This window comes from Zea mays, chromosome 2 (assembly GCF_902167145.1).
Source record: "Zea mays cultivar B73 chromosome 2, Zm-B73-REFERENCE-NAM-5.0, whole genome shotgun sequence".
NCBI lineage: Eukaryota > Viridiplantae > Streptophyta > Magnoliopsida > Poales > Poaceae > Zea > Zea mays.
Window position 1 is genome coordinate 33673653 of NC_050097.1, and position 25078 is coordinate 33698730.

At 46.6% G+C, this 25078-nt stretch overlaps 1 protein-coding gene across 1 annotated transcript; it reads right to left on the reverse strand.

The window, feature by feature from the left end:
* Positions 1 to 24014: 24014 nt before the first annotated feature.
* On the reverse strand, positions 24015 to 24824 carry LOC103648540 (protein TRIGALACTOSYLDIACYLGLYCEROL 3, chloroplastic). Its single transcript, XM_008672990.2, has 5 exons — positions 24733 to 24824; positions 24534 to 24611; positions 24372 to 24433; positions 24208 to 24283; positions 24015 to 24059 (listed from the first exon to the last, which is right to left on the reverse strand). Exons 1-5 carry the CDS (start codon positions 24757 to 24759, stop codon positions 24015 to 24017), a joined length of 288 nt encoding a protein of 95 aa, XP_008671212.1. The 5' UTR covers positions 24760 to 24824.
* Positions 24825 to 25078: the final 254 nt, after the last annotated feature.

Here is a 25078-nt window from a genome sequence, read left to right on the forward strand (position 1 = left end):
GCAGGTCCTCACTCCCGTCCTCGTCGAGGCCATCCTAGAACACGAGTACCGCCCTCGCGGCGTACGACGTGCTAGGCGACCCCCAGCGCAGCTGACGGTGCGAGGAGGACCTGGACGTGGCCGGTCCACGCGCGGCATGACCGCCGCCCGGATGAAGGACGGAAAGCTGCACCCTGGCCAGGGAGCCGTAGTTCGCCTTCCCCCACATTGTTGGAGGACGCCTCCGCAGGGCTGGAGGATGCCTTTCCCCCCGAACGACAGGGGAAGAAAAGGGGCACCGACCCACGCGGAGGCAACCCCCCACCCAGTGCGCTCCTCCGTCTCAGCCCGGATGACGAAGATCCTTGAAGCTGAGGGTGGGGCGGAGGCCGCAGCCCGGCTTGCTTCTCCCCACCAAACTGACCATTGGTGAGGGAATGCAGCCGGGCTGCACGACGAAAATCCTTGAAGCCGAGCGATGGTTGAAGGGCGCCGATCTCCACGAGGCCGCGCTCCTCCAACAACAGCAAGAGCAAGGCGACGCTGGTGCACCCCATCTGGGGGCTCGAAAGGTGGAAGGGCGCAATGCATGAGGGGAGAACGAAGGCATGACCACTGCCCGAGGGATCGATCCCCTTTTATAGGCAGAACTCCTCACTTGCACCCCGTAGCGTCACGGGCAAAGTCTCCACTAACATACCCCAGGGTTCTCCCCCTACGACACGGGGGCTGGGTCCCACCCGTCGTACGAGATGATCCAAAGCGCGAAGAAGGCGAACCGCCGCACGCGAGGCATGTAACCGTCCTGCGGTTACAAGCGCTCTCCCATCTTCACAGAAACCAGAGGACTGAAGGGCGAACCGCCACGCTGGGAGCATGCAACCGCGCCACGGTTATGCACCCTTTCGGCTTCGTCACTTTCGGTGGACCAGCACGAGGGCCCGGTCCCACCTACCATGCAACCGGTGCGATGGCCACTACGTGCGAGGAAATTGCACCGCCACCTGTGCCAATGCCACACCTCCTCGGCTGCGGAACCCGTACCGCGACTCGAGGTGGCCCCACGCGTGACCCAACAGTGCCAATTGAAGTCGACGGCCACGGGACACTCAGCCGCGGGGATAGGCATGACGGTTGGCATGGCCAAAAGTGGGCCAGCAGTAATTGCAGCGGCAGACGAGCAGAAGCAGCAGTCAAATCGCCTGCAGGCTCGCGTCCCCTCCTGAAGCGACGGGAGAGCCCTCTCCCACGGCGTGAAGACGACGCACCCGTGTCCCGTCCCTCGAATGGCTCACACGCGCAATGGGCGCCACGCGAATCGCTCGTCCCGTCGCATTAACTCCTCGGCGGAGCGAGCGACACCTCTGGCAGGCGAGACGGGCGTCGTTTCACCTTCGCCATGATGACCGCGTCAGAAAAGGTGCGCCACCTTATTTAAATACATATCCTTCCCCTCCTCCTCCTCCTCTCTCTCTCTCTCGCTATAGGGACCGGGAAAGGGGATGTTTCGGAAAGGATCCTTCTCGGCGAAGGAAGCGGGTCCCGAACCCTCCTACTGATCAGGGGTTCGAAGGTTGGCCCCTCGGAAGGGTTTCGACAGCCGCCCCAGAGCACTCGGGCTTCAAGCCCATTACTGATCATGGGTTCAAAGGCTGGCCCCTCGGAAGGGTTCGATAGCCGCCCAAAGCACCCGGGCTCTGCGCCCATTACTGATCAGGGGTTCGAAGGCTGGCCCCTCGGAAGGGTTCGACAGCCGCTCCAGAGCATGCAGAGTGAGGGATGACTCTGGGTACGTCCGATACATGGCCGAGGCTCGAGCTACACTCCCGAGGTACCCTAGGACATTTCTGAGACCGACGGGAACAATTTGTAACGAAATCCCACTGGAGGGAGGCATTGAGCCCTCGGACCCTGTCGAAGGGGTCTGGGTCCGGCGAATCACCCGCAGGTACTTTTGGAGCGTGCCTTTGGGCCACCAGCCGACCCCTAACGAACGGGGCACGGGCGTCCACTCGGATCACCCGTTAGCAGCTCACTGGAAACACCATGTTCGGCGCCCTCTGAGGGCAACATGGCGCTTCCCCCCTCCTCCTTGCGGAAAGGCGATGCAGGGGCGTATGATAAAAGTCGGGAAAGTCCTTGATCGTCCTCTCGCTCCGTGTAGAGGCTCGGGGGCTGCTCTCGCACCCGGCTACGACCAAACTATTGACAACGTCAACAAACCAGCTTGATAACTCGGAACCTGACCATGCACCCAGGCTACCGCCAGATCGCATGAGGGAACGATCAGACCGGCCGAGGCACCATGAAAAGCATTAAGACCTCAGAGGAGTCAAACCACTCCTCCGAGGCCTCGGGGGCTACACCCGGCGGGTGCGCTCGCGCGCACCCACCAGAACAAAGCAAAACCGAGAAAGGCCGGTCCCCTCACCAAAAATGCGGCAAAAGCCTCCAAGCGAGTACCAACACTCCCTTCGAGGCTCGGGGGCTACTGTCGGATACCATAATTAGGGGTACTCCCAAGACTCCTAATCACTGCTGGTAAACACCCTCAGACCAACTAACAGACGCGGTTCAAGTCAAGGCTTCGTCTACCCAAGGGACGCGACCTCGCCTGAGCCCAGCCTCGGGCTGGAGCAGTAGTCCCAGACGAGTTCACGCCTCGCCCGAGGGCCGCCTCAGGCAGCGGGCACCCCCTCGGCTCTCCCGAAGCCCGGCTCGGGCAGGCTTCATTGTGAAGCAACCTTGGCCAGACTGCCTCACCAACCGACCGCTTCGCAGGCGCATTCAATGCAGGGAACGCCTGACGCCGTATCCTGACACACGCGCCTCAGTCGGCCAGGCCGAAGTGACCGCAGTCACTTCGCCCCTCTTTTTTACTGTCTGATATGACGGGAAAACAGCGCCGCTCGCCCCGCTCCGACTGCCGTGCCAACCACCCAGGCGAAGACTGACAACAAGTCACGATCAACCACCGAGTTCGGCCTCAGGCGCAACAGGAAGCTCCGCCTCGCCCGACCTCATGCTCCGGCCTCGGGAGGAGGTCTCCGCCTCGCTCGACCCCCGGACTCGGCCTCGACCTCGGTCACGAGAGGAATCGCGTCCTCGCCCGACCCCGACCTCAAGAGAAGTCTCCGCCTCGCCCGACCTTGGGCTCGGACCGACCGCGCCAATAGGGGATACATCATTACCCTATCCCTAGCCAGCTCAGGCTACAAGGAACAAGACCGGCGTCCCATCTGGCTTACCCCGGCGATGGGTAATGATGGTGCCCCGAGTGCAACCATGACGCCGGTGGCTCTCAGCCCCTTACGACAGCAAGGAGACGTCAGCAGGATCCTTGCCGCACTGCCAGCTGTGCTCCTACAGGGCTCAGGCGCTTCTCCGACTGTAATACCCAAAGTTGTAGACCATAGAAAACAGGGATAACACTCTTGTGTATTTTGTCTCCACATATTATCATATGAGAACACCCCCTCTTAAAAATAAATAATTAACAAGTGATACATAAACAACTTATGCATCATGCTGGTTTTTATTTTTGTGTACATCTTGTGACAATATAAGAAATCATATGAAAAGAAAATATTAAAATCCCAAAGTGGAACCTGAATATAAAAAGAATTCTGGAGTTTAGAAAAAAAAGCAAACAAATATTATGTGATATAAAAATATAAATAATATATATAAATATATCTCCAAATTAGAACTTGTCATGGCACAATATATCTAAGGATAAATTGGACACAAGTTTGAATTCAAACTAGAATTTAAAGTTGAACTTAAGAAATCTAAAAATAAAAAGAAAAAAAGAGACCAAAACCCTGGCTGGGCCGAATCTGCCCCTAGCGGCCCAACTCCCTCTACCCCGCGCAGCCACAATGCCGCCTACGCTGACATGCCGGGGCCACGGGCCAGTCCCTATACGAGTGCGCCGACAACCCGGGCCCGCTTGCAAGCCGGCCACCGCTGCTTGTGCTCATCGCGTTTCGCGTACAGGTGGGGCCCCCACGTCATCCCTAACAGACCGCCCGCTCCGGCCGGGATCGTTGGTCGGGGCGCAGCTCATGCGGACGTGCTCGGATCGTGCCCGCGAATCGCGCCGCTGACCAACCCTGCGCATAAAAGAAGAATAGGGCCGCATCCTCCTCTCCGCCCGTTGATTTTTTTGTGGCATAGCCGTAAGCCCTAGCCTCCGTCGCCACCCAGAAAGGAGATAGAGAGAAAACATGAAGCCGCCGTCGACCCACGCCTACGCTGATGAACTAGTTCCCCTGTGTGGTGGCTGGGTGGATTTGCGGGTGCTCACCGGATGTGGTCGTGGCTTCGTCGGGCGGAATCGTGGCCGTGGGAACTCACTGCTCGGGCTTGGATAGCGGCAGGGAGCACCCGCCAGTTCCGTTCCCGTCCGTGGCCATTGCCGGAAAGTCCGTGCCACCTTGGAGTACTTCGCGGTGCTTCTGGGAGGGCGCTCGTGACTGGGTGGAGGTGTTTCGACCTCGGCGGCGACCGGAATTGCTCGCCGGTTACACACCGTCACCGCGGAGCTGCGCTGCACCGTGAATATGGTCCGGCACCGCGTGATTCACGGTAAGGATCCCCTCGGTCGATTCCTTGTCACATATACGCGCTGTAGGTCTCGCGGATTGGGAACCGGGGGCTCTGGTGCGTGATTGGGGGTCTCCGGTGGGTTCCGCCGTCGTGTCTAGCGGGCGGCGCCGCCCGGGCCGGCACTGAGTTGGGAATGTGACGTTGACCGTTGATTTAGCACCGGACGTTGGAGATTAGAAGGGATGAAACGTTTCGGCTAGTGTGATCTTGGGCCGTTGGATCGCGAGTGTGGGCTTTAGATCGAACCAGGGTGTGGCCATCCCTTACCCGTTGATTTAGGATCCAAGGGTTTGGGTTGCGTACCAGTATTGACGCTGACAAATCTAATCGTGACCGTAGGTTTTAATCCAACGGCTGATCGCGGCTGATACCCCTTCAGCCAGCGCATCTTGCATAAGAGTCCTCGAGGTGCTTCATATTCGACCCGCCATCCATCAGTGGGTTAAGCTGTGTCTAGGTCATTTTACGCGGAAGCCCCTGCACTTCTCTGTTATTGGTGCGCTGTCCGGAAAGCTAATAAAACCGAGAAATCATTTAGAAAATGAATTTTTAGTATAAAATTTATAATAGAAACTAGATTAATTCCTAGAAAATTTATAGTAAGTCCAAATTGATCCATTCCGGTTCCTATAATTCTGTAATAATGTTTTTTTATCAACAGTACCTCTGTTTTGACATAAAACTCACATCAAAATTTATATCCTAATTAATCTTGTATCAAATATATAAAACCTTAGGAAATTTATAACTCCTCCGTTTTAACTCCGATTTGATCCGTTCAAGTTGCGTTAGTCTCGTAGCAGCGCGTAGATCATTATTGCGCAGTATATTCTTATGTTTGGTGTGATGTTAATTTTATCTATACTATGTTTGTTTGTATTGCTATGACTAGCGCGAGGACACGTGTCATCTAAAAAGCAAGTTGGTACCTGGAATCTCAAGTGCCAGGCAAGTTGTGCCCTTGATCACTTCTTTTTTTACCTACTCATGTTCTGATTAATCATAATGATCTGCATAGGTTAATTTTGATGGGACCTAATAGGTTACCCTAGCTTTGACTATCTTTATACCTTGTTTACCACTGAACTTTTTGGGTAGTACTTGCTAGTGCTTTATGTGGTTATGGGTATGAAGATTACACTATTCATGATTATACTTTTGTTATCAGTTATTATTTATTGTTCATGTTAAGATTATTATGTTAATTGGAACATGGAGAACCACCCGGGAAAACAGTGCTACCACAAGGGTTTAATGGGACGCCCTTGGCTGATTAATTAGGAAAGCTAGTGGAGGACTACCTTACCCGAAAGGGGCAAGGGCAGTAGGGGAGTGGTCAGTGTAGGGAGGCCCTCGGGAGGATTTTGCTGCGATGGTGGTCCTGCAAGGGATTCCTGCATTGGAGCTTCCTATAAACTGTAGCGGGTTTTCTGAAGCTAGTGGAACTTTGTAAAGGTCTCGTAGTGTTACCCTGCCTCGTCTCCTCGGTAGAGGTGTATGGGAAGTCGCGATCCCTTGGCAGATGGGTAACATGACTTGTGGGTAAAGATGCGCAACCTCTGCAGAGTGTAAAACTGGTATACTAGCCGTGCTCACGGTCATGAGCAGCTCAGACACTCACATGATTAAGGGCCTGTTTGGCATGGCTCCAGAGCAAAACTCCAAAGAGGAGCTGGCCAGAGCATGCCAAACACCCTAACTCCAGAGTTGTAAACTCTATGGAGTTTTTGGAGCTGCAGTACAATTTTTTGGAGTACCTCTTTTGCTGCTCTGAAAACTCCAAAAAAGCAACCTAGTCATGGAGTTTTGAGTTATTTACCCGCCATTGCCACTGGTTATGAGAAACAATCTAAACTCTGGAGCAGAGCTGCTCCACCCAGAGTTTTAGAGTAGAGCTGCTCTGGGGTGGAGCAGAGCCATGCCAAACACACCCTAAATTATGGAACTTAAACTCAATTTGTCATATGCATTGCATCGCAGGTGATGTTATTACTTTTGCTATACTACTTAACTGGGTTTGGTATTTACTTAGTAATTGCTAATAAAATTTTGACCAACTTTAAAAGCAATGCTCAGCTTCAACCATCCTCTTTGGTAAGCCTTACACTTCACATGAGCTCCCACCTTTGGCGAGTTCATGCACATTATTCCCCACAACTTGTTGAGCGATGAACGTATGTGAGCTCACTCTTGCTGTCTCACCCCCCCACAGGTCAAGAACAGGTACCGCAGGATGAGGCGCTTGGAGGATGCTGCGATGAGTTCGTGAGAGATCTAGGCTGTCGTCTCCCAGTCAACTTTGGGTTGCTGGACCGTTGTCTCCTTATAATGTAATTAATTATTTATTTTGTATAGAACTCCTGTTATATAGTAAAGATGTGACATTCGATCCTGTGCCACTATGCATCATACGTGTGAGACTTGGTCCCAGCACACCTGGTGTTTATGTTTGCGCCCGGGTTTTGGACCCCTAAAACCCGGGTGTGACAGAAGTGGTATCAGAGGAATGTTGACTGTAGGACGAAACCTAGATATAACTGGACAACCCTTACTTACCTTTGCTACTCTGATTCTTTTCTAAACTTCTCTTAATCTTTTCTCATCTATTTCCGCTTCACTCTGATTATTCTTACATGTTCCTCCTAAAGACAAATGTGGATTTCACACTTTGAAATCCCGTGCCTAAAGTGACTTTAGGAATAGGAGACCTAATCTTAGGGACAAAAACAAAATTATTTTTATAAATATTTATTTGCTTGAATGTTTGTTGTTATGATAATTGTCTGATTTGGATCTTTGATTGAGTGTGATGGGCTGTGGAGTAAGGTCCAGAATTACATCTGCATATACGTATAGGCTTAAATAGAATTCATAAGAAAACTAAGCAACTTAGATTATCCTCCATTAAAATGTATCTATCTCATAGAGATCCCTCTAATCTTAAAAGACTCTCTCATATATTAATAGATTCATCGTATCTTATAAGATTCTCTCTTATCTTACTAGATCCACCTCATCTTAAAAGATTATTCTTACCCTAATAAATTCATCTTATCCTAATAAGCATACTTATCCTCCCTAGTTTAAATGATCTAATGCAAATTAATTAGATCTTATCTAGTCAAACTAGTCACACCAATCTAACCTAGATCTGATCTAATCTAAAGTGACTTATCAAACATGTTAGATAATACTGATGAAATAGATTAGACTCTACTCCTATAGAACAGGTCTTAACTTAGTTCACCCTGCACTAAATTAAGAATGACAGATCGACTTGGCCATATGCAACTACCTTAACCATCCGATAGTTGCATAACCCCTCAATTTTAACCTAGCAAGAGATTCTAACCTACCTACACCATACAATCCATCCTACTCACATATATCCTAACCATATGTCCTTAACTCGGATGGCAACTCCAAGAAGAAAGGCCAAAGGAGACCAACCACGTCAAAGAAGGATAAGCATCAACTCAAGACTTCAAAAATCAAGTTGAATTGCCAGAAGAATCAAGATCCATAGTTCAGGATGAAGTCTTTCCTTATTATACTCTTCCTTGCCATAACCTATGCTTGCCATAATCATACCTCATCTGACATAATAGATGGCTAGACATATATGTCTATATTTTCCAAATCATCTACTAGCTAGTATAAAAAAAACTTGAAACAAAACTTTTGATTTCTAAACCAAACTGGTTGCATCCCTTTTCTACAAATCTCGAGGACGAGATTATTTTTAAGGGGGGTAGGATTTGTAATACCCAAAGTTGTAGACCATAGAAAACAGGGATAACACTCTTGTGTATTTTGTCTCCACATATTATCATATGAGAACACCCCCTCTTAAAAATAAATAATTAACAAGTGATACATAAACAACTTATGCATCATGCTGGTTTTTATTTTTGTGTACATCTTGTGACAATATAAGAAATCATATGAAAAGAAAATATTAAAATCCCAAAGTGGAACCTAAATATAAAAAGAATTCTGGAGTTTAGAAAAGAAAAGCAAACAAATATTACGTGATATAAAAATATAAATAATATATATAAATATATCTCCAAATTAGAACTTGTCATGGCACAATATATCTAAGGATAAATTGGACACAAGTTTGAATTCAAACTAGAATTTAAAGTTGAACTTAAGAAATCTAAAAATAAAAAGAAAAAAAGAGACCAAAACCCTGGCTGGGCCGAATCTGCCCCTAGCGGCCCAACTCCCTCTACCCCGCGCAGCCACAATGCCGCCTACGCTGACATGCCGGGGCCACGGGCCAGTCCCTATACGAGTGCGCCGACAACCCGGGCCCGCTTGCAAGCCGGCCACCGCTGCTTGTGCTCATCGCGTTTCGCGTACAGGTGGGGCCCCCACGTCATCCCTAACAGACCGCCCGCTCCGGCCGGGATCGTTGGTCGGGGCACAGCTCATGCGGACCTGCTCGGATCGTGCCCGCGAATCGCGCCGCTGACCAACCCTGCGCATAAAAGAAGAATAGGGCCGCATCCTCCTCTCCGCCCGTTGATTCTTTTGTGGCATAGCCGTAAGCCCTAGCCTCCGTCGCCGCCCAGAAAGGAGATAGAGAGAAAACATGAAGCCGCCGTCGACCCACGCCTACGCTGATGAACTAGTTCCCCTGTGTGGTGGCTGGGTGGATTTGCGGGTGCTCACCGGATGTGGTCGTGGCTTCGTCGGGCGGAATCGTGGCCGTGGGAACTCACTGCTCGGGCTTGGATAGCGGCAGGGAGCACCCGCCAGCTCCGTTCCCGTCCGTGGCCATTGCCGGAAAGTCCGTGCCGCCTTGGAGTACTTCGCGGTGCTTCTGGGAGGGCGCTCGTGACCGGGTGGAGGTGTTTCGACCTCGGCGGCGACCGGAATTGCTCGCCGGTTACACACCGCCACCGCGGAGCTGCGCTGCACCGTGAATATGGCCCGGCACCGCGTGATTCACGGTAAGGATCCCCTCGGTCGATTCCTTGTCACATATACGCGCTGTAGGTCTCGCGGATTGGGAACCGGGGGCTCTGGTGCGTGATTGGGGGTCTCCGGTGGGTTCCGCCGTCGTGTCTAGCGGGCGGCGCCGCCCGGGCCGGCACTGAGTTGGGAATGTGACGTTGACCGTTGATTTAGCACCGGACGTTGGAGATTAGAAGGGATGAAACGTTTCGGCTAGTGTGATCTTGGGCCGTTGGATCGCGGGTGTGGGCTTTAGATCGAACCAGGGTGTGGCCATCCCTTACCCGTTGATTTAGGATCCAAGGGTTTGGGTTGCGTACCAGTATTGACGCTGACAAATCTAATCGTGACCGTAGGTTTTAATCCAACGGCTGATCGCGGCTGATACCCCTTCAGCCAGCGCATCTTGCATAAGAGTCCTCGAGGTGCTTCATATTCGACCCGCCATCCATCAGTGGGTTAAGCTGTGTCTAGGTCATTTTACGCGGAAGCCCCTGCACTTCTCTGTTATTGGTGCGCTGTCCGGAAAGCTAATAAAACCGAGAAATCATTTAGAAAATGAATTTATAAAATTTATTATAGAAACTTGATTAATTCCTAGAAAATTTATAGTAAGTCCAAATTGATCCATTCCGGTTCCTATAATTCTGTAATAATGTTTTTTTTATCAACAGTACCTCTGTTTTGACATAAAACTCACATCAAAATTTATATCCTAATTAATCTTGTATCAAATATATAAAACCTTATGAAATTTATAACTCCTCCGTTTTAACTCCGATTTGATCCGTTCAAGTTGCGTTAGTCTCGTAGCAGCGCGTAGATCATTATTGCGCAGTATATTCTTATGTTTGGTGTGATGTTAATTTTATCTATACTATGTTTGTTTGTATTGCTATGACTAGCGCGAGGACACGTGTCATCTAAAAAGCAAGTTGGTACCTGGAATCTCAAGTGCCAGGCAAGTTGTGCCCTTGATCACTTCTTTTTTTACCTACTCATGTTCTGATTAATCATAATGATCTGCATAGGTTAATTTTGATGGGACCTAATAGGTTACCCTAGCTTTGACTATCTTTATACCTTGTTTACCACTGAACTTTTTGGGTAGTACTTGCTAGTGCTTTATGTGGTTATGGGTATGAAGATTACACTATTCATGATTATACTTTTGTTATCAGTTATTATTTATTGTTCATGTTAAGATCATTATGTTAATTGGAACATGGAGAACCACCCGAGAAAACAGTGCTACCACAAGGGTTTAATGGGACGCCCTTGGCTGATTAATTAGGAAAGCTAGTGGAGGACTACCTTACCCGAAAGGGGCAAGGGCAGTAGGGGAGTGGTCAGTGTAGGGAGGCCCTCGGGAGGATTTTGCTGCGATGGCGGTCCTGCAAGGGATTCCTGCATTGGAGCTTCCTATAAACTGTAGCGGGTTTTCTGAAGCTAGTGGAACTTTGTAAAGGCCTCGTAGTGTTACCCTGCCTCGCCTCCTCGGTAGAGGTGTATGGGAAGTCGCGATCCCTTGGCAGATGGGTAACATGACTTGTGGGTAAAGATGCGCAACCTCTGCAGAGTGTAAAACTGGTATACTAGCCGTGCTCACGGTCATGAGCAGCTCGGACACTCACATGATTAAATTATGGAACTTAAACTCAATTTGTCATATGCATTGCATCGCGGGTGATGTTATTACTTTTGCTATACTACTTAACTGGGTTTGGTATTTACTTAGTAATTGCTAATAAAATTTTGACCAACTTTAAAAGCAATGCTCAGCTTCAACCATCCTCTTTGGTAAGCCTTACACTTCACATGAGCTCCCACCTTTGGCGAGTTCATGCACATTATTCCCCACAACTTGTTGAGCGATGAACGTATGTGAGCTCACTCTTGCTGTCTCACACCCCCCATAGGTCAAGAACAGGTACCGCAGGATGAGGCGCTTGGAGGATGCTGCGATGAGTTCGTGAGAGATCTAGGCCGTCGTCTCCCAGTCAACTTTGGGTTGCTGGACCGTTGTCTCCTTATAATGTAATTAATTATTTATTTTGTATAGAACTCCTGTTATATAGTAAAGATGTGACATTCGATCCTGTGCCACTATGCATCATACGTGTGAGACTTGGTCCCAGCACACCTGGTGTTTATGTTTGCGCCCGGGTTTTGGACCCCTAAAACCCGGGTGTGACACCGACGGCCACGCCATCACGTATACAGGGCTCAAGCTCTCCCCCGACAGCCACGTTGGCATGTACACAGGGCTTAGGCATTTCTCTGCCGGACACGTTAGCGCATAGCTACACCCCCCATTGTACGTCTGGACCCTCTCCTTGCGTCTATAAAAGGGAGGTCCAGGGCCATCCTAGAGGGGGGTTCGCGCGGGGGAAGGAGCGAACGAACAGGCTCCCTCTCTCTCTCTCCCTCTCGTGACGTGCTTGTAACCCCTACTACAAGCGGCACCCTTGGTGCAGGATAATACATGGCTTGCCCCACCTCTTGTGTTCCATCCCGCGCCAACCCATCTGGGCAGGGGCACGCAGCGACAATCTCACTCGTCGGTCCAGGGACCCCCCGGGTCCGAAACGCCGACAATATGTGTATTCAAGCACTGTACATTTAGCATAAAACATAGCTATATATTTTCTTGGACTAGTCAAATAATAACAAATGCAGGGTCATTGCATCATCTATTTGTTTTCAAGTACTTCAGTTGTTAGCGCCGATACGGGCGCCAAACACTTAAAAAGACTGTCTGGCGGTGCTCTCTGCGGAGGCGCAGACGGTTCGCGGCACAGGGCCGAACGGTCCGTGACCTGACGCAGGAGTGACTCCTCTGCGTACGTCCGGACGGTCCGTGTCTGGGACTCGGACGGTCCGCGATGGCGCAGAGGGTCTTCTTCTTCGCAGCAGACCTAGATCTCGCCTCCCGGGAGGGACCCCGTCGGGGAGGAGAGATCCTAGGGTGTGTCTTGGCGTTGGCAGACCATTCAAGACGTCTCTAGTCAACGTAGAGCCGAAGAGAGGTGAAAATTTGAGGTAGAAGAAAACTAAACTAGGGCTAAACTAGAACTATTCCTAATGTATAAGGTAAAAACGATAAGTATATTTAATTTGATCGATTGTGGGGGGTTCAATCGGTCGTAGTCCTTCATCTATATAAAGGAGGAGGTCTGGACCCGTTACAAGTCGTTTCCGGAGTTAATCCTGCAGATTTAGCTAACAAATCCCGCAAAAAACTCGAAACTCTAACTGATTCTGCGCACGTGTGGACTGTCCGCGTCACCACCGCGGACCGTCCGGCCTCAGAGCCGGACCGTCCGCACGGACACTTTGTGTTCAACGTATGTCTCCTTGTCTTTTGGTGGAGGTTGATGAATGAGAACACATGTTTTAGAATTCAAAGGTTAGTGAACTGCATTCGCTTTATAAATAAACTCACAAGTATAAGATCAAATGGCTCAAATCACTTAGGTGTTTTCTCACTTTATAAATCAAAAGGCTCATTGTCTAGTATATACTCTCTCGGTTTTACGATAATAAATAACATACCCGGAATCTTACCCGGTATTCAGTTTGGAGCGCGTTAATTACAGCTACAGAAATCATCAATCTGGTAAACGTTGATCTCTGCATATGTTGTATTGTGTTTTCAGCGCCTGATTGCACGTATGTATATTGCGTGAAGGGTTCGAAGTATATATTATGAATAGCCAGTTTTTCATTCTTTTTAGCACTCAACAGGAAATGTTGGGGTCGTGCTTCGGTGCGCCGAAGGTCTTACACGAAGAAGCAGCTTCGGCTGAACTCGCCTCCAGGAGACGGCCGAAGGTCCCTTTTTCATGGAGCTTCGGCGTTACAAACCGACATAGAGATAAAATGACCTTTTTATGCATATAGGTCTGAGTCAATGTTGTAAACTTTGGTAAGGGGCATAATTGTAATTTGTCACAGGCTGCGACCTGTGCCTATAAATAGATGAACAGTACCTCTGTACTGTTCACGCGAGCCTGTCATTAGCCTTCACATCGCACTTGTATTCTCGCCTTCCTCAAGACCGAAGGTACATTTGCAATTCGAAATCATTTATATTTGTTCATATTAGTAAAGATACAAATGATTCTATGATAACATTTAAATGTTTGTCCTTTACTTCGTGATTCTTTTGAATACTTCGTCCCTCGCTGTTATGCTTACGAAGGTATGTCCTTCGTAACCTTCGTCCGAGATGCTTTATATTCCGAAGGGATATAACGCTATGGAGGACGAAGGACTTTAATGTTTAACATTTTCTGTGTTGCCTTGTTCTTAATTCTTAGCATTTGAGAACAAGTCCCCAACATTGGCGCCCACCTCCGGTCAACTCACTTCCACCTTTCTGAGCTGATGGCTTCGTTCAACACTCAAGCTGGAGCTGCTTCGGCTTCGAAGCTGGTGCTCCCGATAACAGGCGGTTCTTGCTCAGAGCCAGCTAACAAAAAGCAGAAGAAGGAGGCTCAGAGAAGGGTGCAGCATGTTGGAGTGCAGGGACCCTTCATTAAGTCAAAATGGTCTCACATTCCAATTACCTTCTCTCAGGAAGATCTTCAGCTCAAGGACTATCCTCACAATGATGCTATGGTCATTTCTTGTGTGATCAAAGGGTTTCTGGTTCACAATGTCCTAGTTGACACAGGCAGTGCAGCTGACATTATATTTGCCAAAGCCTTCAGACAGATGCAAGAGCCTGAAGACAAGATTCATGATGCTACGCACCCTCTTTGTGGCTTCGGAGGGCGGCAGATTGTGGCACTCGGGAAGATTACCATGCCGGTAACCTTCGGATTTGTTAATAACACAAGGACTGAGCAAATTGTGTTTGATATTGTTGACATGGAATACCCCTACAACGCCATCATTGGTCGTGGTACCCTAAATGCTTTTGAAGCAATTCTTCACCCAGCTTATCTCTGCATGAAGATACCTTCGGACCAAGGGCCTATTGCTATTCATGGGAGTCAGGAAGCTGCCAGAAGGGCCGAAGGAAGCTGGACTGATTCCAAGGCAATCCATAATATAGATGGAGTTGAAGCTTGTGAACAGTACAGGTTCAGGAGGGAAAAAGCAGCTTCGGCTGATCAGCCGAAGCCCATGCTGCTGTGTGAGGATATAGCAGAGCAGAAGGTGCTATTGGGCTCGCAATTATCTGAAGATCAAGAGAAAACCTTGATAAGGTTTTTATTCAACAATAAAGATGTTTTTGCATGGTCAGCCAATGATCTTTGTGGAGTGAATCGGGATGTTATTGAACATTCGCTCAATGTTGACCCATCCTTCAGACCCCGCAAGCAGAGGCTTCGGAAAATGTCTGATGACAAGGCCGAAGGGGCTCGCAACGAAGTAAAAAGACTCCTAAGTGTAGGAGTTATCAGAGAAGTGAAGTATCCAGAATGGCTAGCTAACACTGTTATGGTGAAGAAGGCCAATGGAAAGTGGAGAATGTGTATTGATTTCACAGATCTCAACAAGGCTTGTCCGAAGGATGAGTTCCCGCTGCCAAGGATAGACTCTTTAGTTGATGCAGCAGCTTCTTCGGAACTCATGAGTCTCCTGGATTGTTACTCAGGTTATCATCAAATCTGGATGAAAAAGGAGGATGAGCCGAAGACTAGTTTCATAACCCCAAGTGGTACATATTGCTATCTTCGGATGCCTGAGGGGCTTAAGAATGCTGGAGGGAGTTTCAGCAGGATGACTGCGAAGGTTCTCCAATCTCAGATAGGCAGAAATGTGTTGACCTATGTTGATGACATTATTGTAAAAAGCACGAAGCAAGAAGACCATATTGCTGATCTGCAGGAGACCTTCGCTAGCTTCAGACAAGCTGGTCTGAAGCTGAATCCAGAAAAATGTGTCTTCGGAGTAAAGAAGGGTAAGTTCCTTGGATGCTTGGTTTCAACAAAGGGAATTGAAGCTAACCCAAATAAAATCGAAGCTATACTTCGAATGGAGCCACCAACCACAAGAAAGGGGGCCCAAAGATTGACAGGAAGACTGGCTTCTCTTAACAGATTTATATCCAGATCAGCGGAAAGAAATCTACCCTTCTTCGAGGTGCTAAAATCAGCTGAAGTCTTTCAATGGGGCCCAGCTCAACAAAAAGCTTTCGAAGAACTCAAGCAATACCTGATAGATCTAACAACATTAACTCCACCAATGCCAGGGGCTCCTCTGTTGTTGTATGTGGCAGCTTCGCACTCAGCAGTAAGTGCGGCACTTGTGCAGGAGAAGTTTGATGGACAAATCAAGAAGCAGGTCCCAGTATATTTTGTATCTGAGGTCCTTAGTGTCTCAAAGAAAAATTATACAGAACTGGAGAAGGTGTTGTATGCCGTTCTAATGGCATCCAGGAAGCTTCGGCATTATTTTCAGGCATATAATATTATTGTTCCTTCTTCGCAGCCGTTGAAAGATATCATGAGAAATAAAGAAGCTACTGGCCGAATTGGAAAATGGGCTGCGGAGCTTAATGAATTTTACATTGATTATGTGCACAGATCCTCGATCCAGTCTCAAGCATTGGCAGATTTTATTGCCGACTGGACGCCAGGGGCTCAGGGCGAAGAAGCGAATAAAGATGCCGAAGCATGGACAGTGTTTTGTGATGGCTCCTGGGGAACCTTCGGAGCAGGAGCAGCTGCTGTTTTGGTTTCACCGTCCAAGGTTAAAACTTGCTATGCAGCAAGACTGGACTTCAGCTGCACAAATAATATTGCTGAGTACGAAGCCTTGCTCCTGGGTCTTCGGAAACTAAAGGCGATGGGGATCAGGAGGGCGATCCTTAAAACTGATTCTCAGATTGTTTCGGGTCATATTGACAAAAGTTGCAAGGCTAAAGACCCGAAGCTTGAAAAATACCTAGACACAGTCCGAAGGATCGAAGCTTCCTTCGAAGGATTTTCTGTTAAGAATATCCCTCGAGGGCAAAATGAACATGCTGATTTGTTAGCCAGGTCTGCAGCACAGGGGCTGCCGCTACCTTCGGATGTATTCTTCGAAACAATAAAGGCACCTTCAGTGGAGTTACTTGAAAGAGCAGTTCTTACTATTTCTCCTGTGTACAGTGAAGATTGGAGAACTGAAATAATTTCTTACCTTCAGGGCAACTTCCTATCAGATGACGAAGCTTATAATAAAAGAATAGAGGCAAGAGCTCGTCCGTATATCATTATAGAAGGGGAGTTATACAAGCATGGAGTTTGTGCCCCGTTGCTCAAGTGCTTGTCTAGAGCCGAAGGTATAGAGTTGATGAAGGAGATACATGCAGGCCTTTGTGGATCCCACATCGGATCCAGGCCGTTACTTGGAAAAGTGTTCCGTCAAGGATTTTATTGGCCGAAGGCAGCTTCGGATGCAGCTGAGTTAGTTCAAAAGTGCGAAGGTTGTCAGAAATGTGCAAGAGATCAAAAACAACCTTCGTCTTTGACACAGCTAATACAACCCATCTGGCCATTGCAAAGGTGGGGCCTCGATTTGCTGGGCCCATTACCACCGGCTCAAGGCAATCTGAAATATGTTGTAGTTGCTGTGGAATATTTTTCCAAGTGGATTGAGGCGAAGCCATTAGCTACAATAACTTCGGCCACTGTCCAAAAATTTTTCTGGCAGAATATTGTCTGTCGCTTCGGAGTGCCGAAGGCTATAACTGTAGATAATGGAACACAATTCGACTCCGAAGAATTCAGAAATTTTTGTGATCAAATTGGCACGAAGATCCACTTTGCGTCAGTCAGGCACCCGGAGTCGAATGGGCTTGTTGAAAGGGCCAACGGCATCATAATGACAGGAATAATGAAGCTAATCTTTAATCAACCAAGGGGAAAGTGGCCAGATCAGCTTACCAAAGTGGTATGGAGCCATAACACAACAACATCAAGATCTACAGGCTTTACCCCATTTAAGTTGTTATTTGGTGACGAAGCAATAACCCCGGAAGAAGCCAAAGCTGGATCAATAAGAGTGGTAGCTTCGGCAGAATCAGGTCCCGAAGATACTTGTCTCGTGGAAAAAGATGCCTTAGAAGGGATCAGGCTTCAGGCCGTGGAGAATATCAATAAGTACCAGGCTGAAACAGTTAAATGGCGAGATAGAAAGGTCCGGCTAAAAAATATTGAGCCAGGACACTTGGTGCTTCGGAGAGTGGCCAATCCGGATACAGTGGGCAAATTGCAACTGAAATGGGAAGGGCCTTTCTTAGTAGCATCTTCGTCAAGGCCTGGTTCGTACAGACTGAAGGACATGGATGGCAATGAAATTCCAAGATCTTGGAATGCGGATGAGCTTCGGCGGTTTTATGTATAACTCGATGTAATTTTGACTTTTCTTTTCTTTTTCATGGCACCCTTTTCCTTTCTAAAGGGGGAGAAAGGTTTTTAATGGGGCCATCATATGTAATTTCCTTTTTAGTTTTATAAGAGCAAAATCCCCCAAAAGAATGTAAATGTAAAAGCTGAGAGCGCACCATCGAGTGCCGAAACTAAAAAAGAGAAGAAGCTCCAAAGACGTCCCTAAGGGGATGCAGAGCTCACAGCGAAAAGTCAACGCTGATTCCGCCGAAAGTAAAAGGCGAAGAAGCTCCAAAGTCGTTCCTAAGGGAATGCAGAGCTTATACCGTCTAAGTAAAAGACGAAGAAGCTCCAAAGACGTCCCTAGGGGGATGCAGAGCTTACAGCGAAAAGTCAACGCTGATACTGCCTAAGTAAAAGGCAAATATGCTCCAAAGTCGTTCCTAAGGGAATGCAGAGCTGACGTGTGTTTGCTCCTAAGAAAATGATGGATGAGTGTGGCTTCGGATATACGCTTCGGACATTCATTTGCACATTACATCATGGCATTTGCATGCATAAGCATTCATTCATAGCATTTGTGTTCCTAAATGGTTGCTTCGGCACAGAGAAAAGTTTCGGATAAATGGTTTGTTATGATTTGTTATGTAAAAGAAAAGTTTCGAAGAGGTGGTTTTTTATGAATCGTTGTGTATAAGAGTAGCAGTCTTTTATGTTTTGTTATGTAAGGAAAAGCTTCGGCAGATAAGAGTAGCAGTCTTTTATGTTTTGAAAAGCTTCGGCAGATAAGAATAGCAGTCTTTTATGTTTTGTTATGTAAGGAAAAGCTTCGGCAGATAAGAGTAGCAGTTTTTTATGTTTTGTTATGTAAGGAAAGGCTTCGGCAAAAAGAGGAAGCGGCCTTTTATGCTTCGTTGTGTACGAAAAGAAGGGAAGGTGTTTTTTCGCCTTCGGCTCAAAAAACTGATTTCGTCCACATCAAAGCACCTTAATCGAAGGGTAAGAATATATTACAAGGTATGTACAAAGTTCCTTGAAGAACAGTTTAATTCTATTTACAAGAGTTGTTACAAAATTATCCTGAGTTTTTCTAAAGCACACTTCTGCTAGTCTTCATTAAGCTTCAGCTTCGACGACAACTTCGGCGACATATCCTAGGCATCATCTTCACCTTCGTCATCCTACATGAGTCAAGGAATCATAAGAATCAAGCCCAAAGGAAAAGGTAAGCACGAAATGTCATTTCATACTGGTTCAAGATGACTTCGGGCTTCGTCTCCAGCTTTCTCTCGCCCGCCCTTTGTCCATACCATTTTTATAAATCTATTGGAAATACTTCGGGCGAGGTCGGGCATATCATCCAGGATTGATGAAGATAAGGTGAAGTTGGGCCTGTTGACAACCTTTCCATGTTCGCAGCCGGCCTTCAGAAATGCAGCAGCGGTACCCCGAGAAGCCACCCAGGCACAGAAGTCGCCGTGCCCGGCTATAACTTCGTCAAGCTCTTCGATTTCAGCTTCAATATGATCGAAGGCCTGGGGTAAATTTTCCGCCGAAGGGTTAAATTTCCCACTGCTGGCTCCAACAGAGTAAAATATCTTCTTTAATCGTCCAATACAATTATTGCCAAAGTTCAAGCATTTGTCTTGAAGGCTTGTTAATGCTTTCTTCAATTCTGAGCTGGTCTGGACTTCGGCTTTAAGCTTCGAATTCAGTTCTAGCTTCTCTTGATCAAATTGTTTTGATTGATTGATAAGCTTCGAATTCAACTCTAATATTTTAGCCTCAGCTTCAGCCAGCAAGCCTTCGGTCGATTGGAGCTCGAAGTCTTTCTTTTCAATGATGGCAGATTGCTCTTTTATTTTGCTTTCCAAGTTTTCAATTATAGCTTCGTGCTTTTTGTCCTCCAAGTCTTGTTGCATCTTCAGAGCTTTGCTCAGTAGCATGCTCTGAACAGAAACAACTTATGTTAAGTAATATTTTTATTGTTAACAGCAATAAAAACCAGAGAAAAAGGTTGTTTACCTTGAAGTTAGAATAAAACAAGCTGCCGACAATATGTTGTCGTCGGTAGCGGCTGATGTCTGTCTCTAACTTCGGAAAACCGATACTCTTCGATAGAGTACAGATTACCTTAGCTCCAGTCTGGTCTCGAATACAGCCTAGTTTTTCATCATCTACACCCCCAAATAGAAGGGCTCCTGGCTTGTAGCCGCAAGATTTGGCATAGTCTTTGAGTTCTTCTATTTCGTCCTTCGTCAGTTTCTGCCCAATTAGATTCTGGAAAGAATAGGCTTCGTCGTCCGAAGTTTCTTCGACTATTTCTTTCCCTTTCCCTGGCACTGTGGCCAGGATTTCTTCAGTAACGGTGGCAGCTTCTTCAATGTTTTCCGTCAAAATTTTGTCAATATTTTCAAGAGTAGTTTCTAAATTTACATCTTCGGGTGTGGCAGCTTCGGTAGCCGCGACTTCCGAAGCTCTACCTTCGGCAGCTGCCGTTTTTTGGATTGACGCCCTTGGCGGCGTCTTATCGATAACTTCAGTTACCGCAATAATTCTTTGCCGTTTGGGTTTGCTTGTCTTCGTCTGATCCGGCTCATCCACCTTTTGAAAAAGCTTCGTCAGTTGGAGCCCTAGTGGACTTAGCTTCGTAGGCATGGGTTCAGTCATTACCTTTAAAATTTCCTCCACGTCGCTGGTAGAAGGCGGTGTGGGGGACCCCTCTTCTTCGGGTGATTTGCGCTTCGGAGCAGATATTTTTCTTTTCTTGAGAACTTTCTTCTCCTTTGCTGGTATTTCTTCATCCCTGATCAGAGCTTCGGCTACTCTCTTTCTTTTGAGGCCCTCGGCGCCCTTGTTCAATTGCTCGTAGTCTGGGTATTCGAAGCCTAGGGCGTCAAGCACTCGGTTCAGCCTTCGTTTCGGTCGGGCACCGAAGGCTGCTGTCATTAGTTGATCCTCTTTTTTGGAGTAATTCCCCAGGATTTCGTTGCACGTCACCTCAACAGTGTCTAACCATTCTTTGCAGGGTTTTTTGAAGAACTTCTTGAACTTGAAGTAATAGGGAAGCCGGACAAGCTCCCCCTTCTTCTTCTCTCCCTCCAGCTTCGGCATCTCCCACTCTTTTAGAGTAGGGAAAACTCTGAATGCCAAGAACTCTTGAACTAGATCCCTGGTGCCAATGTGTTCTGAGATAATTTCAAATTCACCCAGAGCAGCCCAGGTGGGACCTTTTAGGTCGCCAATGTGGCATCGTGGCCTTGTCTCTCCGAAGATTAACTCCAAAGGGCTTTGTACCAGTTTTTCTTTGTCTTCGTCAACTTTTACATAAAACCACTCTGATTTCCAACCTGCTGGCCATTTGCTCCGGTAGCTGATGACAGGACACTTTGTTGTCTTCCGGTAGGCAAAATTATAACAGCCGAAATTATCATGTAGCCCATCTTGTCTGGCCTTTGTTTGGTAATGTAATTCGTGAACTCGGCAGAAGCTGTCGGCAAATGGTTCCATAGCCTGGCTTCGGAGAGCCCAGATATAAACATTGAGCCTAACGATGGCGTTAGGAGTCAATTGATGAAAGTAGATACCAAACCTCCTTAATATCTCCGCAACAATACCGTGGAGAGGGAATCTAAGCCCGGCTTTTAAAAAACTCTTGAAAATAACAATCTCATCCTTCCTTGGCTTCGGGGTGGTTTCTTCTTCCCCGAAGCGGAGTAGCTTCTTCTGGTCCTCATTGAAATAACCTGCTTTCACCATCTTCGAAAGGTCAGCTTTTGAAACAGTTGATTTCCCAAAATCCAGGTGACTGGGCTTGCTGGGCATAGCAAGGTGATAGTCATCCTCGGAGTCGGTTTCTTCTCTGTCTTCTCCTTCCGCAGCTGGCGGGTTTGCTTCGGCAGCAGGCGTTTCTTCCGCGGTTACCAGGCCGGAGCGCTGCATCGCTTCGGAGATGGGCACAGTGTCTGAACCTTCGGCTTCGTCCCCCTCACGTACAACTTTGGCAGTAGATCGTACTCTCGCCATTTAATTCTGAGTTTGGGGGAGTCAGAAACTTTTTTCCTTTTTCTTTTCTCCGAAGCTCTTCTTTCTGACGAAGCAGATGTTGAAATGGACCTTCGTTCGATTCTGAGACTTCAGCTTCGGCTATGGTGGAAAATTTTGGCAGCAAAACAGTGCAAATAGCAATGAATGCTGTGGTAACTTCACACCTACCCGTTTGTTTATATAGTGCTGCAGGTAAGAAGGCGAAGCGGCAGGATTTTTACACCACGCGGGCAGTCATTCGTACTCGCTGAGCAGTGGACCGCAAGGGTCAAACAGTAACTCTGCAGAGGGCCTGGCACGCGCTCGAAAGTTGGATCGTTTCCCCGCAACGAGCTCAGGGAAGGTGTTTTTTGGACCTTCGGCTTCCCGAAGCTGAAGAGGTTTTTTTTCACGGGACAAGCTCGTTACGAAAAACGATCTAGCACCGCGAAAGGGGCTACTGTTGGGGTCGTGCTTCGGTGCGCCGAAGGTCTTACACGAAGAAGCAGCTTCGGCTGAACTCGCCTCCAGGAGACGGCCGAAGGTCCCTTTTTCATGGAGCTTCGGCGTTACAAACCGACATAGAGATAAAATGACCTTTTTATGCATATAGGTCTGAGTCAATGTTGTAAACTTTGGTAAGGGGCATAATTGTAATTTGTCACAGGCTGCGACCTGTGCCTATAAATAGATGAACAGTACCTCTGTACTGTTCACGCGAGCCTGTCATTAGCCTTCACATCGCACTTGTATTCTCGCCTTCCTCAAGACCGAAGGTACATTTGCAATTCGAAATCATTTATATTTGTTCATATTAGTAAAGATACAAATGATTCTATGATAACATTTAAATGTTTGTCCTTTACTTCGTGATTCTTTTGAATACTTCGTCCCTCGCTGTTATGCTTACGAAGGTATGTCCTTCGTAACCTTCGTCCGAGATGCTTTATATTCCGAAGGGATATAACGCTATGGAGGACGAAGGACTTTAATGTTTAACATTTTCTGTGTTGCCTTGTTCTTAATTCTTAGCATTTGAGAACAAGTCCCCAACAGGAAACATGGTCGTTTTTTGTACCACTGATTTCTTGTCATTTGCTAATTTTGGTTGTCTTTAATTCGTATATATATCGATGGCAGTTGTGAACTGTTTTGCGAATTAGAATCCATCGAACAGTATTCCATCGAACAGAAAACTGCATGAAACTGAATTCCATCAGAAATATTGTCCCAACCTCTGTCATGCGGTGCTCCAAGCCAACTAAAAAAACATGAACTGTTATAGATTATGCTTTCCCATTTGGGCTTGTTCGTTTTGCTCTCAATCCATATAGATTAGATGAAATTGAGTGGATTTAAATCCTAAACAAATTAAATTGTTCATAATTTTTTCTAATCTCATCTAATCCATATGAGATATAAATAACCGAACAAAGTCTTAGTTTTACAAAGTAAGAGATCTCTACAACATAACAAACATGACTGCTGCTTTTGACTATATACAGGAAGCGGCAATACAAAGTACATTATACTATCTATGGTAATCTATATTTCCACTATTTTTACTATCTCATAGTTACATCCCTCGACACGAATCACGATTATAGAAAGGCTCCACGTCTGAAAGAACAAGCATGCCAGCTTCACATTAACATCTTTGTAGTATTTACATAAGCTGGTTGTGCAAGTGAGAAGAGCATGGGAGCATAAACAATTCATCCTGTACTAGGTAAATACCCGTGCGTTGCAACGGGGTAAAAATAGTGCAACTATAACATATATATGGACATGTGTTGTGCAGAAAACAAGCAAATCACTGTGATAAACTCATAATGACTTGTCACCTTGTTCGAAGGGGAAAAAGGTGATCCATAGTCTTACAGCTTTAAGAAGAGAAGTATACATGTATCACCGCATTACTCCAATAATGAAACAGGTGTATCAATATAGAGGTCATCTTGTCATCGTTTGCATGTAGGATCACTCTGCCTGCTATTAGTCTACTTCTCCCTCCGTTCCAAATTGTGTCTCAAGATAGATAGTTTTACTATGTCTCTAGATGTAACATATGCCTTAGGTACATAGCAAGCTATATACCTAGAAAACTCAGATCAACTTAAAATTTGGAATAGCTAGAGTATTATATAGCATCTGTAGATAACAGTTGGCAATTTATCATAAAAGTTTACCATCATGCAAAGTACTCATTGTGACAAAAAAACACAGATACTTTAACAATTGAATGCTAAACTTATGGTGAGAAGTGCTCTATCTAAACGAATATGGAAGCTTGACTTGCCTTTAGTCCTACTGCAGCCAAAGTTTCTGTCACCAATTCACCAATGCGGTCCTCGGGTAAGCTTGAATTTTTATATCTAAAGCAAAGGATGGAGGTATTAGAGATGAAAGCTGAACAGAAGCAATTACTGAAAAAATGACCTTCTGGCAGGCATGTTCCCTTACAAAAGGAATCCAACATTTTCACGAACTGTGAGAGAATCAAAAAGTGCAGCACTTTGAAAGACCTGTATCACAACACCACATCAGAATGTTCAGGCACAAGAAGCTACAAGGAAATCATGCCATTTCTTAGTACAGATGCAACAAAGCACAAGGAATATGTACCAAATCAATGCGGAGACCCTCTATATCCTCATCGCTAACTATACCATGCCTTTTCTTTCCACAAATGATTACATCACCCTGCTTGTTATTGCAGAGACAGATAAAGGAAAAAGAGCACATTAAACTTCTAGTTGACCAAGATGTAATGAAAATGAATGATGCACTGTTGTAACATGGGCAAACTAAGAAGATGGACAACCTTGTCCGGAGCAAGCAGCCCAGCCATAACCTTCAATATAGTTGATTTCCCCGTCCCTGAAGGTCCAATTATCCCAACTGCTTCACCATGTCTAACCTACACAAAAGTATAACATTATTTTGAATCATAACTACAACAAACCAAACCTACTGAGTCATGAAAACATCAAAATATAACAGTGAACAGAATGCAAAGAATTATATGGCTACTTGCAAAATAGCATGAAAAGATATCTTTATTTATATATTTTCTTTACATTGTATATTGTTTTCTTTTTTCTCTTTTCTTTTCTAGGTAAATACCCGTGCATTGCAACGGGGTAAAAATAGTGCAACTATAACATATG